A 15,108-nucleotide genomic window follows, 5' to 3' on the forward strand; every position below is an offset into this window, starting at 1 on the left:
GGCCATTGTGGCATAAAACAGTGCTTTAAAAATAGCATGTCTACTCGATTGCTTTTATTAAATTGGAAAAATAGTTTTATGCCTGTTGCTAGGAATGAGAGTGAGTCAGGTGCTGAGTGCTTCAGCTGCTTGAAGTGATGTCCCTTTTCAGGGAAGGTGTACCCAAAGGTCCCATGGGAGTCAAATCCTGGTCTGATGAGGTGCTGTATTCCCAATGTGCAACACTGATGTCTGCAGGACTCCAAACAAGTTCCTGGGAGTAGCATCTGAATGATTTGGCTAAATACAAACTCTGCAATCAAAACAACACTAACATAAGTGTTTTCTTTATCCAGGATTGTTTGTGCACTTGGAGATAAGAGCCCTTCAGGAAGCTTCAAGAGTAGCTTTTTCTTGATGTATCTAAATTGAAAGCTTTTATTGAACACATTGAAAATATCCCCTTGAACAGGATGTACTGCCCTGTCAAGACAGAAAAAAAGGGGGAAAAAAATCAGTCACTTTCCTTTGATGGAAAACAAGAAACCAGGAAGAGACAAGTTTGTCTGAAAGCTGCTCTCTCTGATGCAGGATGAAGCTGCTGTTAGATCTTCCCTAACTTTTACCTGTGGACATCAGGCAGATTTTACAACCCTCTTGTGGAGTGTCAGCTGTAGCCTGGTGTCAGTTATGCACAATATGTAAGCAGCTTACTGGTACTTATGAGATGTAAGTATGATGAGAGAAAAAGCCAGGAAAATTTTGTGCAGGTGATGATTGTGACCTCCAGTAGAAATGCATTTTATCATTGTCTACCTCTGAACTGACCAGAAAGACCCCTTTGAGTCAGATCAAAGGTGTTGAGAGGAGTTACAGGCTTGTTTGCTGGGAGGTTGTTTATACCTGTGCAGTCATTTTTTTTGAGAAGCCTGATTTTTGAGCCTTCTGACTTGTTCCAAGAGGTTGGACTGAAGGAAATGAGCAAGCATCTACGGAAAAAGTGTTCTTAAACTTGGGAACAGTGCACATCCTGACAGTGAGAATTAATCAAAGCTTGTTTACAAAAGTTATTTTTAGCATAAAAGGTTATCATAAACACTGCAAAAAGCATTTGCTGTAACAGTTCAAAGTTTCTTGTCAATGAATAAATTCAATTTGGTGGTTAGAAAATTTGTGAAAGTAAATACCAAAATTTAATACAGACTGAGACATGGAGTGAAAAATGCTGTATCAAAATTCAAGAAATACTGCCTTCGGGCAAAGTGAGCAGTGGATTATCCTCAAATATTGGGACATGGGACACCACTGCTCAATTCCCGGTTCTCCTGTAGCTCTGACAGTCCCAGGAAGGCCACAGCAGCAGTTTTATGAGGCTTTTTGACATGTTTCAACATCTCCCAATCTCCCCTAGACAGGGATTCTCCTCCTTTATAGACTTTCCAGCTTTACATGAATGCAGTCTTGGCTGGGCTCTATCAAGTAGCTATAATATGAACAACAATTTTACTTAATTCTGCTGAATACGTTGTTAATTTAAACTGGCATATTTGCAGTCCAGTCTCCCTGCTATACTGTCATGGTGCCTGAACTGAGGTACTCCCTTTAGTTGAGGTGAGGTGGAAAAAGTTGTAGAAAAAGACCCTGAAACACATCCTTATTTCAAAATTTAGCTAGTAGCTATTTTGAAATACAATGCTAACAAAAAAAACAATCAAACAAAAAAAAACCCACCCCTAAAAATAGGTATAAACTGAGTCTCACTGTTACACTTCCCAAAGACCTGTCAAGTCTACATGAGGTGCTGCTCTCTGGATAAAGTGATCTCAGACCTATTGTAAACCCAAGGCTGAAGTCTGTTCTCACCTACTCATGCTAACTTCCATTGCCACTTCCATTTGGTCCCAGCTTTCTCAAATATTTTCCATTTGAAGCTGAATTTTCTTGTGCTAATGCTTTAGTTCAGCTCCAAGGTAAATTAACGAAGACAATTTAAAGCAAAGTGAAACACAATAGGGATTTCAGGGAGGAGCTTGCAGTAGCCATGCCATTATTTGTTTTGCATCTGCAAAATAGCTTCTTTGTGAAGCAAACCAGATTTTTGCTAGTGGCAATGACTGAATTTCTTCAGATGTATCACTCTCCTAAAGTGTGTATATCCTCTGTGTATTAGTAGCTAGTGGTTTCCACAGAGAAGGGAAACATGGTCTAACGCTGACACTGCAGCCATAGGAGGGACTCCTATTTATTATTTATATTACTATAATTATACCAAGTTACCTGATACAGGGCATAGCAGGGCTGCCACAGTGCAGCTCAGCATATTTCTTTGCTGCAGACTTAGGATCCTCAGGTAGCTGATCTGCTTCAGCGGGTTAGCACAGATGACACCTTCCGGGGCTGTGTTTGCAAAGAACCTGGAAACAGTCAAAGACATGAGCACCTTTGGTGTGTTCCCCAGCTCTTGAGCTGCACTGAGTAGCTGCTGGGGGGACAGGCAAGGAATAGATGGGCAACAAGCAGCAGAGGGGCTCTGGAGGTACTTGGCATCCACCTTTATGTGCCTGATAGCGCCTGCCGTTTCCTCCTCTTTGAAATGTGAGCACGCCCTATTAAGTACTACAAGAAACCCGTATCTGCCAGCTCCCCTTTCCTACTGCTGCCGGGCTGCTGAGGAGAAAGGAGGGGGTGCACTCAGGTTTATTGAGTTACCAGAGAGGCTGGAGTGTGTCTGCAAAACACCTTGGTCATGCTTTTGGGTTAGGTTAGATGGGGTGCACGGCAGCACAAACAATCTTCTCTCTCTCCTCCCTGTCCACATCACAGATACCTCCAGCTGGACAAAGATAATTTTAATAAAAACAGTGAACTCTGATCCCACAAACCCCTGTAACCACATGCTTTAAAGCTGACTTTATCTTTAAGTGCTGCACTCAGCTCCGACTGTAAGGGTTTGAACCTGCAGCCCTGATGTGATGTCCCCTGATCCATGTCCTCCATGTGTGTTTGTATAAGTAATATAATTTATATACATGGAAAAGCAAACTTAATCATCTGATAATACAAGTAAAGTGTTTGTCTTTCACTGTTGGAGGCATTTAAGAATACAAATGCTTTGAATAGCCTTCCTGCCTTTGAATAGTGATGTTTTGTTAATGCAAACTTAATGAGCTGGGAAAAAAATGGAAAGGAGGGTCTGGGGTTAGAGCTGAAAAGTCATTTTTTCTCTGAACCCACACTTGGCTGATTGTCTTGGGCTATAGCCATGAGCCCTACTGAATAAACCATTTGTTTGCTTCTGGAAAAGTAAAAAAAGACCCTTGACATTCTTTATGCGGCAGAAACGAGCTTGGGAGCAGATGGTCACTTACCTCTTTTTTTTTTTTTTTTTCCTTCCTTCCCTAAATGTCATTTTGGTCAAAGTGCATACTATTCAAATATATTATTGTATATTTTCTGTACTTTAAATGCTAGTCCTGATGTAATTTCCTGAAGTAATTTGCTTTGTACTGAGGAGGAACTCGCCCCTGTATGTGTAGCTAGAATTGCAGTGCAGGGACGTGAAATGATAAATCCCCAGTCTGGCCATCCCCAGAGAGTGATGGCCATCCCCAGAGAGCGTCCTCTCTTCCCTGCTACCAGTCTTGTTGAGAGGCAAAGGGGTAAACCAAGCACTCTCCATAGCTCCAGGGCTGAGTCCATTTCTTCCCTTTTTTGTGTGATGGGCTGCTGCCAGGGCGGGATGTTGAGGAACAGGAGGAGGCAACAACAGCAGCCATCATCATTTTTGTCACCACTTACCTGTTCCAAACAGTGCTTGCTGGGTTCTGCATTGTGAATGCTCATCCCTCTTGGTTTGCTTGCAGTCTGTCCTCAGGCACTAGCAGATGCAGTTCCAGGATATGTATAGATCAAACTTATCCTTTAATCATCACTCATTAGTGCTTCAAAGTAAAAACTGCATTAGTTTGGCTCAGCCTCTTCCCTGTTAAAAAACACAACAAACCCAAACCATGTAATGTTTTACAAAGCAATGCCCTTTTCCTGCTTCTAGACTTCTTGAAAAATTAGTATTTCAACAAGAAACATGAAGGAATATGATCAATATGCTGTTTCATTGAGGAAAAGAACAAAAATTAATTACTTTTCTCAAGTGCTAACAGTATGTGTAATACAGAACAAACTGTAAGCTGAAATTGCAGCATTAAACCATCAAAGAGCAGTTTCTCCAATAAATTTGTGTCCCACAGTTCTTACAAGTAAGGCTGATGCAATTATGGTTGGATCCTCTAGACAGCAAAATTGGTGGTGGGCCCAGCCTGGAGCACTCTTGTGCCACCAGGAAGGAGCACAAAGAGCAGAATCACTTCAGCTCTGGGCTGCCGTGGGCTCTGGGGCACCTTCGATTTAGATGGGTCTTAGCCATGGCCCTTTATCTTGGAGCTGGTTATTCCTTTTTCTGAGACAATAAGGTGGGGTTTTTTTTCTTCTTTTACTTACTTTTCCCCTTCAAAATCAGAGCCTTACCATGACATTTGCAATGACTGACCACAAATGTGCAGGCTAACTGACAAAACTGTAAAGATAAGCGTACCACAGCATGTCTGAGGTACACAGATACAATAGCTGTGTTTTTTTGCAAAACAATTCCAGAAGTTCTACATAAAACATATCAAGAAATTAATGGGCCAGCTCCTACACAGAAATTTTTTGATACTAGCTGTCTGTGTGTCATTCCCTGACAGCTTCTTATTCATGGAGCTGAGGCATGCTTAAAAACATAGAAGGGAAATGGGCATTTGTGTGACTGGCATCAGGAGGAGCAGTGCCTGCCCCCTCCCCCCCACCTGCAGTTTTGCTACGTGCTGCTTCCCATGGCACGAGATGGGCTGCATGGAGCACACACAGTAAGGGCATCATGGTGTCATCGACTGTCGCTGCACTGCAGCCAAAAGGTACCAGGAAAATGTATAACCAAAAAAATAACAGCTGTAATAAATATTCTAGCATGGCCTTAGGTTTCAGCTGAACAGTGTGTTTCCCAGAAATTAGTAAGGTGCGCTGGGTTCATGAATCTACATAAGCAAATATTTAGGACATATGCAGAGTCTGAGGCTCTCCTGGCAGGACAGGGGAAGTGTGAGTGGGTGATGAAGCTTGTCAGACTTTGTTGGAGTGGAGCCATAGGAAGTTCTGAGGTCTGCAGATGAAAAAGCAGGTATCAGTGAGATGGATCTGTGGTTTTCCAATGAATACTGAGATTTATAGGATGACAAAGATTTAACCAGAATTATTTCAAGGGAACAGTTTTCTACTTTTTCTATCCAAAGTAGTGATAAGAGATGTGTCTGTACTGAGTGAAGAGGTCTATTTAGGCATATTTTGTAGGAGCAGTATTTGAACTTCTTAGAAAGCCTAACCCAGTGAAAGAGTCCTGTTAGATGTTTGTTAAGGATGCACACATTTTTGTCCCTTCTATAAGGCTTGCCCTCTACTTTGTGCCTGTTAGGAGGTGCAAATGTTGCAAGTGGCCAAGAGAACGTGCACAAAGAAGATGCCCTTCAGTAATTTGCGTCTGCAGGTGTTAGTGACTGAAAACATATCTTGCAGAAACATGCTAAAGGTGAAGAGAGGGTCTGGCATTTGCCAAAACATTGAGAAAAGTATCTCCTGCCTTTTTAGAGATAAGGACATTGTTTTCATATGCTGTTCAGGGGCCCCACCAGAAGAGATTTGTTGAAAGGAAATTTTAACAGCAAAAAATATTTTGTTGCCTTGTAACTGTATGTGCTTGCATTGAAAAAGGTTGGCTGAGGTGCTGAAGTGCTTTTTTTGCTTTTTTTTTTTCCTCAGTATGTGCTGACAATGAGAATGAACAAGAGGCAGACCAACAGATGGACAACTTGTACCTGAAAGCTTTGGAGGGATTTATTGCTGTGGTGACACAGGATGGAGACATGATCTTTTTGTCAGAGAATGTCAACAAATATATGGGTCTTACCCAGGTAACTTGTTCCCTTACACTTTCCTCTCTTTGTAATACAATTCACAGAAAAACTCTCATGTCTAAAGGCAGAAAACCCAGAAGTGTGTCACTGCAAAAAAGACTGGAAATAAATGTCTTAATTTCTCAGGCAGGTACCGTGCACAGCAGACAACACAGGTTTCAGGTTCCCTGTCCCATCCTATCAAGTTGTGTCTTTGGTGACTTCAAAGTTGCCTTCCTAGAATCATACTAGGGGAGATGGAAAACATACTTGTGCCTTAGACTATGGGACAGAGGGGATAGAGCTGCTCTTTTGGATTCCCCCCTTTTCTGCTTTGTGGATTGTGAGTTTTCTCCTGTGTCAAAATTGACAATATTGGTGTTGACTGTTAACTGCACTGTGCAAATTCAAAGATAAGAGAATCCTCCTGGGGAGAAAATTAGAAGTTATGCATAGGATAAACAAAAGGAGGGTCATGGGATTTGTGTCTGTAAGCATCCTGTCGATGCTCTTGGTTCTAGGGACCAGTTTCGTTTCAGTCACATTTAAAAACAGATAAATACTTTCAGTTTCTTTGATTTAGCTACATGTAGCTCTTACTTCCATACAGGTGGAACTTACTGGACATAGCATTTTTGACTTCACTCATCCATGTGACCATGAAGAAATTCGAGAGAATCTGAGTCTGAAAAATGGTAATAATGAAAATACAAAAGTCCCTGTTCATTTTTGAAATAACCGAATTAAGTAAATGGTTATCAGCAGAGATCTGTTTGTCATGGTAAAAGGAATTTTCATTCCTACAGTAGTCATTAACTTATTCAGTGCTTTGCAGATTCATTTTGTTTTGCCAAATATTGCTTAAATATGATAGTACTAAGGAACTATTTGTTTAGTATTTTCCTTTCATCAAGTGTAGACAGGTGTAATGTAATTGTAACACTGTGGAAAGATTCATGTGCTGCAAGCTAAAACATAGGTTTAAAATGCACAAAGTCCTATTTAAGTTCCACTTAAAGTTTTAGTTCTGAGCTCTACAAACTGCTCTGCAATGGTCAGTGCATCTTTGATGGTCTCTGCAGGTAAATTATCTGAGAATTGGTCTGTTATTTCTCTTGAATCCTTCATGCTTACAAGTAGAAGAAATCAAGGAAGAAAATGAGAAAATTAATTTGCTTTAATTTGCCTTTATACAGGTCCAGGCTTTGGAAAGAAAAGCAAAGAGGTGTCAACTGAGCGTGACTTCTTCATGAGGATGAAATGCACTGTTACCAACAGGGGCAGAACTGTTAACCTTAAGTCTGCCACATGGAAGGTACAATATTTGAGCCAAATTAAGTGGGTTTGATTTTAGTAGACATTTTGATGTTAAGAGAAAATACATCCTTTGTTTCTTGTTATTTCAGGTTTTGCACTGCACTGGACAAGTCAAAGTGTACAACACTTGCCCTCCTCACACTCTGTGTGGGTATAAGGAACCTCTTCTTACCTGCCTTATAATAATGTGCGAGCCTATTCAGCACCCTTCAAACATTGACATCCCCCTGGACAGCAAGACCTTCCTGAGTCGCCATAGCATGGACATGAAATTCACTTACTGTGATGACAGGTATGCTCCACTACTTTTTTCTTTCCAGAGGTGATTTTATCTTCTTGAACAAAACAAGCAGCTCTTCCAAATGTCCTGTGTGAACCTGGTCAGCAAGGACTAGAAGAAAATTCAGCCTGTTACCGAAACAGCTATTTAGTGGCTCACTTAATCCACCTCAAAAATTTCAGTTTAGGTGAAACTGTATTCCTGCTCTATTTCCTCATCCTGCCAAGTGAGGAATTCCATTTTACTGGCAGAAGATGAGGCAACTTGGAGGCACAAACATTAGCTTCTTGGGGTTTAACAAACTGAAGGGTTTACAGGGTTCCTGTTCTCATGTTTTAGAGAGCGTGTCCCATGGCATGTTGTACAGACCTTAGTCAAGGTCTGTTTTATGGTTGGCTTGGCCCAGGATGCTGTTATCAGTTAGCTGGCAAGTACTTCATGCTCTACATTAACCAGGAATTGCCAAGGTATCCAAAGTACCTGCTGCTCTGAAATGGAGTTGCAGCCTCTTGCTCAATGAAAAGCAAACAGCCTTTATTGGTTTTCTCCCTGCACAATTTAGTGACGAAATGAAGGGGAGGGGAGGACCTTGGATCAGGCAAGGGGCTTGTCCTCTGCTCCCCACACTTCACTCTTGAGTGGAAAAAATGGAGGTCCCTCTAGTCTCCACCTGCCAGACTTGTCCTGGGATCTCCATGGCATTTCATGCCATCTACCTCTTCTCCCTGTCTGTGTACTGTGATAACCATCTTCTATGCATGCAGGTGATCCATGCCAGAGATCCCTCCCCATGAAGTACCTTCCTGTGCTCCATTTGCCCAGAAAGTCCTGTCTTTACTGCTGTGGATTTAGGGTTTGTTTGGGTTTTTTTTAAGTTTATGAGGTCATCCCTAAATTTAAGATGTGCTTTTCTGCCTAAAGAAATTGGTCTCCTGAAATTCAGAGATGCTGGCAACCTCTGGGGCCTGTAGGGTTACCAGTGAGATTATACACATGCTTGCAACTTATGCAGAAACTCACAGGACCAACATTTTTGTTGATTTCTTCAACCTTTGAAGGGTTTTTTAAACTGCTAAGATTATTTTTTTAAACAGTGTGATGAAGCAGCCATATAAACTTGTCATGTTAGCAGCTGTGGATGAAAGCAAGATTGCAAGTGTCAAACTTGCAACTGGCCTTCTGACCTCTCTGAGAACTGGGCAGCAAGTAACTAGAAACGGTCTCTGATGTAATCACAATCAAACTTTTTCCCATGCTAATATTTTCAGCATGAAACTATTGAGTTATGAATAGGATTTTGCTGCTGGAGGGAGAAGCAACAATATGGTAGTGACTCATTATTAAAAACAATATGCTCTGAATTGCTGGGGCCATTCAGTGGCAGGCTACAGGAGAGTAGCAGAGGATTTTGCTTTATTGCAGCATTCACATGTCTCTTAATGCATAAACCATTATAAATGAGAATTAGAGGGACTGATGCCATCCCATTAAAGATACACATGCTTATTTTAAAAATAATGAAATAGTATGCTTTGTCTTAAAATAGTGAACATTTTATTTACAGGGAAAATGTTTCACATGGCAGTGAAATACAACAGCTTCCTCTGGAGGATTGAACTTGTAGGGATTTTAGAAATTTTTTTCTCTAAAACCAGACTAAAAAGTAGAACATTTTTTACAGGATAGTTTTGGTTGGATGTTTCATTCCTGTGTTACTCAGATTTTGGTAAAGCTGCAAACAGATTGCCAGGGCAGAGAAGGAAGAGACCTCACAAACTTTTCAGGTTCTCCACAGCAGATCCACCTGTCCCCCACTTTCCTCCCAGAGGGATGTTGGTTTCTTTCCAGCATGCGACACATCACTAGACACATAAAAAGGCAAAACACTCAGCTGTTCTTATCAAATACAGTGCTGCTAGACAAATTGCATTGAAGGAGCAGCTTATGCCAAGAATGTAAATCCAGGCTGGGGAGCAGAGGAGGGAGGCAGCATGTGCCAGTCAGATGCCTACTCTTTTCTGCGTACTCTGTCCTTTCTGCAGCAATGGAGCAGGGCTGGCACAGTTCATTGCTCCATAAGGGACACTGTCTTTCCAGTTCAGGGCTGGTATCATTGAGGGGAGTGTGCCTCCTCTACCAGGCTTCTGCAGTGGTCCTGCTATCCTCCTTGCAGTTCATCTGGTGTGGACAGGTCTGCTTCCAGGGAGCATTAAGTTTTTATTTTCAATGCACTCAATCAAAGAAATTCATGGATTTCTGAGTATAATCTCCTTAGGAAAGCTCATAGTCTCTGTCTGTCACAAAGCAACATGCAAAATATAGGCTGGCTACCTTACAGTATTTTGTGACATAAACTAGTTGGCTTTTCCTTAGAAGGGTATAGGGTAGGTGTAATAAGGAGCAGACAAGACTGGCCGTCATTTAAAACATGTGAGACAGTAGCCCATATAATTTGCCTTCCAAAAATAAATTATATATGTGCACCTATGACTTGACAGTGGTTAGGTGGGATATGTTTGTATTCTTAAAACAGTTTTTGTGAGGTGATGAGCCTGTAGAGAAAGGTTCATGGGTATGAATAATAAATAAGGGTTGTTCTATTAAGTGCCTGCTTCAGCCATTCCTGGAGAATGATTTAAAACTGTTCCCTTGCTCCACTTACCTTGGCTAAGTGGTTTACAGGAAGGATTATTTTAGCTGTAATAGAGAAATGCTGATCAGTGGTACAATTTAATAATCCAAGTGAGGGTTTAGTTCAGCTGCAAAATGCTTTTGTGTCAGGAAAGATTGACAGTGAGGGTGTTTTAGTCAGAAGAAAAGACATGTCTTTGTACTAAGGCAATTTTGTTACCTTGGTGGCATCTGCACTTACTTCAAGGCATGGCTTGCTGTGGGGGATAGTATGTCCCTGGTTACTAGAAACCCGATTAGTTATATATCCTTTTCTCCCTTTTCCTGAAACATTTTAACAGTAGAGTTGAATAAGACAAAAGGAGTAGCAGAGGATATGTGGTGATCAGAATAGGATGGTGCAGGAAGATACAATGCCACAGTGTCGGTCCCAGTTAGATTTCCCATATAAGTATTCATGTGGGATCCAGGCTGTGCCCAACTGATAGGAAACTGAGTTTTACTGTGTTTCCAGTTATGTCCCAGTAAATAAGATATGCCTAAATATGTAGGCACAGGACTTTGGATGAGGATGTAAGTCAATTTTCTATTTGACCTATACTTGGGGAATATTTTTAAGTTAAATGAGAACACAGGGAAGCATTTGAATGGACCTCCTGTCCTTTTATTCCTGCTGAGGGAAAAATGCAGTATGGAGACAAAGTGAAGTGGTGATATCTGAAGCCAAAGATCCACATTTGACAAAGCTGACTTTTGGTCTGTGTCATATTTAAGAGTAAAATGTGAGCTACTTCTTTTGTTAATAACAAAACCTTGATTTAGGTAGACAAAATGAGTGGGAGTGACAGTCCTGGTGAAGATTTTCATGTATACAAGTGGGTTTTTTTTTTCTCACAGGGCAGATACACTTTCCCAGGCCATCCATCCTGCTCAGTAATGGCCCCGGGTCCCAGGATTTTGCATTTTGGTTTTATTTTTCATTGGCCGGGGTTAGAGTAGAAGCAGCCATGAATATTTTTGAGAGGAAATGTGGTTAGTTGGCAAGACTGTCACACTGCCTGCTCTAGGAGGCTGACAGAGTGCTTTACACCAGGCCTAAGTGTCTATGTTAGGCTTTATGATTTTTTCTCTCTCTTTTTTTTTTTTTTAACTCATTATGCTTTAAGTATAACTTCATTTTGTTTGTTCCCTTCAAGACCAATTTAACATCAATAACTTGGTAACAATTTGAATACAGAAAGACTTTGTTAAGTGATCCACACCCTCACACACAGTCCACACAGGGCCCGATGAATATATACCCAGCTATTTTTCGTAGGCAGTAAACATTAGAGCAGTCTTCCACAGAGCCTGACTTCTCAGTCCTGATGGTTCTTACCATGCTATTTTAACTCAAGAAATAGTACACAATAACAAGCTTTGTGCTCGTATAAAGGGACAGAAAAGCACAATTTTAATAAAAAACAAAATACTTGAACTAGCTCATCTTGTAGAAAATGCAGCCTCCAAGCAGTGAGCTTTGATTGCTTTGCTATGTCTCAAAGACATAAAATAGGGCAAAGTTGTACAAACCTAGAAATAGAATTCAGATCGCTTGTTTGTTAATTGCATACCCTAGGCACAAAATTTGCATTTATTCCATGTCCCTAAAATCCAATATTAAGATACTTATATATATTGTGTATTTAAAGGAAACTGAAAAAGTGCTCAAAACACATTTAGTGGAGGCAGTTGGGACAGGTCGCCTACTGTAGATGGCTATTGCCCACCTCTTCACTGTGTTTTCTAAGATTTTGACCTCTGTATATCATGACAAGTTTAGCTTAGAAAACTGAAATGACAGTCAGGCAAAAGTTAAGATTCCCCCAAAGGTATTTGTGTTCTCAGAAACAAGTTGGTAATAGGAAAATAAACAGCCTCATAGCCCACCTCTCATCTTCAGCAAAAAAGTATTATTATCTTACTAATTAGTATTCTACAGATGCAAAGGAAACACAAAGCCTACCATGACAGGAATGCCATCTAAAACCACCACACAGTTTGTTTTCTAATTTTGTCATTCCACAGCTTGCACAAAGAGCAATTTTCTGTTTGGTGTCTTAACAAAAGTAGAAGTCTTGTGTCTGAACTCAGTTTTGTAAATGATCCTTTGGTATTGTGGGACGTAGACATTTTCCTGACTTTCTTAGCTACATACTCCTCCTCCTCCTAGCTCCATGGGGTGCCTTTTCCTTTGCATTTAGTCCTCTAAATGCCTAGTGCGTTCACTTGGCATCTTGTGTTTCTAAGAGGATTTGTGTGGAGAGCACACAGAGTTTAGAGGGTTTAGAGTTTGCCTCACTGGCAAACCTCAAAGTAATGCTCAGGTGAGGTCAGTAGAAGGACCTGTGCTAGAACACTCGCTGCCTCCTGGCCCAGGGGCTGGTCAGGCTCTTGGCTTTGCCCAGTCTTCTTCCATGAACATCTTGGGAGAGCCACAGGATGGCTGTGATGAGTATAGGGATAGCTGCCCACTTCAACCCTGGTGCATAATGTGGCACAAAATACGCTAACCTGATTTCCAGCCCTGCGCAGCCTGCAGCCTACGAGATTTTTTTTTAAGCTTTTCAGGGTCAGCAGCACCATGGGAGGAATAAAGGAGGGTGTGAAGTGCCAATTTATGCACCCAAAACTAATAGAGATAACAACTATCGGAGAGAGAGTGTTTTTTATAAAATAGTGGTATTTAAAAATGTACTTAGGAAACACTGTCAGCCAGTTTTAGAGGGGTTTTGTGAGTGGGAAAATGAAACATTCTACAATATTTTTTTTAAAAAATCATGTCAATCTGAGTAGTCTTTAAAGAGAAGTGGAATGAATCTGAATAGTGTTAACAGATAAACAGATCAGTCAATGAGAGCATAGTGGCTGTTTAGCCATTTTTTATTATTTTTTTAAGTAACTATTTTAAAACAATTACTCTTCATTAGTATTTCACTGTTACCAGGCATGGGTTTAGAACTTAGCCAGTGTTGTGGGGTTTGTGGGTAATTTTTTTATCTCTTATTTTTATCTTTTAATGTAAGTTTTTCATGCAGTTGCTTCTAGTAAAACCCACCACTTGCTAACTGCCATCCAAGATTATATTAGATCTAATTCAATTTGACATTGTCACAGCAGGATTGTACCACAAGTCATTTTGTGCCATGGAATGACAAGAAGAGTAATTTTACAGTGAGGGTACTCATTATGAACAGCAAGGAACAGTTTGAGGGGAATTACAGGACTGGAATACATAAATTTTGAAGAGATATTACAATTCCCATATGAGAAGAGTCCCTCAGCCTGCTGTAACATGCATTTTTTGTTTGCTATCTCAGTTCCACTGTTGACTTCCATGAAGGCTGTAATGTGGGTTTGGATTTGCACTGCTGCTGCTGGGTGCATGGTGCTTCTGTTTTTACTCCATTATTTTAATTTTGTTTTCCTTCTCCCTGCTGAACCCCCACTTGGCTCTAAGCTCCCAGTGACTGGATTAAGAGTAAATACTCAACTTCTTGAATTTTAAAATCCCTCCCATTTTGATGAGCTCCAAATTAACTGGAATGGCTTTATGGTATTGTGCCATTATATAGCCAAAGGCCATAGTTTCTGATTTTATAGACCATTTACACTGGTCTTGGCAAAAGCCTCTGGTTGCTTACACCAGTGTGTCCCAGCTGGCTGTGTAAAGGCAAGCAGCAACTGTATTTTGAGCCTTAATTTTATTAGGGCTCTTTCAGTATTTGTTGTTTTCTTCTGATGATTCAGCTTTGATGACCAATTCGTTATGAGAAGTACTTTTCAATAACAAAGAAAAAACAATTGTGATTTCAGAGAAGGTTAGATTTGAGTGGGATACAATTTAAAAGGTCAGAAGCTTGTCAGTGAAGAGAGTAAAAAAACTCTTTAAAACCTGGATTCAAACATTTCCCCTTTGTTGGTCTAATTTTAAATGTAAATAAAACTGGAAACATAAACAGAAGAGTAAGTTTTTGAGGGGAACCCAATACAAGCTACAGCTTTTGCTCAATTATAAACCCAGGTTTGTTCCATGGAAAGCAGGACAGAGAATAGTTTTCAGAGTGACAAAACGAAGCGGTGCTGGGGCTATGAGCTACAGAGTTCTGTGGAGATAGAGGCAGGGAAAAGCTGACTCAATACCTTGGTGTTCAAGCCATACACAAAATAGTCCCATCTTATGTGTCTTCCTTGCTGTAGGGGGGTCCAGGAGATGAATGCCGTGCTCTTGCTGTTTGTTTTACAGTATTTACATGTCTGTCTTGTAAAGACATGCTTGTGTCCAAAGGGCTTAGCCTTCCAGGGAGTATAAAAAACTGAGGATGCCTCTTAAAAGTAGCAACACCACAAATCAAATCTGGTGGCGGCAGATAAAACCATTCCGAGTGAGTTAGTGATGTGGCATAAAACCTAGTCTTTGCCACTGACAGTTGTGAAATGCTGCAAGATGTGACCATTATTTGCAAACCTTCCAGCTTTTAAAGGTTTATGACAGCTTCACAATGAGTTTGTGTCCTTCCTTCTGCTGTTCTCTGTTTTACAGGTTATTATAACAATTTCAGAGGTAGGAAGATGTATCCAAGAGTGTCACTGTCTTGTAAACCAGAAGATAATCTTTGCTTTTGAATTAATTTTTTATGTACTTTTAAAATCTACCACATTTCCTGTAAAGCTGTGTGTGATGGTATTTCCAACTGAAATAAAGTGTTTTTCTTTCACTCCCTCATTAGAGAAAATCATCTGTACAGTTTGATGACCTATTTTCATTGATTCAGGAACTTCTGAGAAATCCTGTCTTGCCTCAAAAAAAGACTCTGAAAAAAGGTCTAGTTTTTGAGATCATAGCTTTCTTTGTGTAAAATCCTACTTAGTTTGTGG

At 40.5% G+C, this 15,108-nt stretch overlaps 1 protein-coding gene and 1 long non-coding RNA gene across 2 annotated transcripts in view; one reads left to right on the forward strand and one right to left on the reverse strand.

Annotated features, from left to right (window-relative positions):
* The window catches only part of EPAS1 (endothelial PAS domain protein 1), a 74,665-nt gene that overhangs the window by 46,106 nt on the left and 13,451 nt on the right, over positions 1–15,108 (forward strand). Inside the window, exons 3-6 of the mRNA XM_014252896.2 lie at positions 5,830–5,981; positions 6,574–6,658; positions 7,160–7,278; positions 7,370–7,572. Of these exons, the coding sequence (XP_014108371.1) occupies positions 5,830–5,981; positions 6,574–6,658; positions 7,160–7,278; positions 7,370–7,572 (559 nt within the window). The remainder of the gene's footprint in view (positions 1–5,829; positions 5,982–6,573; positions 6,659–7,159; positions 7,279–7,369; positions 7,573–15,108) is intronic.
* LOC148184612 (uncharacterized) lies at positions 342–3,943 on the reverse strand. The gene is made up of 3 exons (XR_015772132.1): positions 3,778–3,943; positions 2,257–2,393; positions 342–462 (listed from the first exon to the last, which is right to left on the reverse strand). It is a non-coding gene; the product is annotated as an uncharacterized LOC148184612 (long non-coding RNA).

The sequence above is a fragment of the Pseudopodoces humilis genome, chromosome 3 (genome assembly GCF_049639895.1).
Source record: "Pseudopodoces humilis isolate 2021_Gansu_Grassland_sample_001 chromosome 3, ASM4963989v1, whole genome shotgun sequence".
NCBI classification, from domain to species: domain Eukaryota; kingdom Metazoa; phylum Chordata; class Aves; order Passeriformes; family Paridae; genus Pseudopodoces; species Pseudopodoces humilis.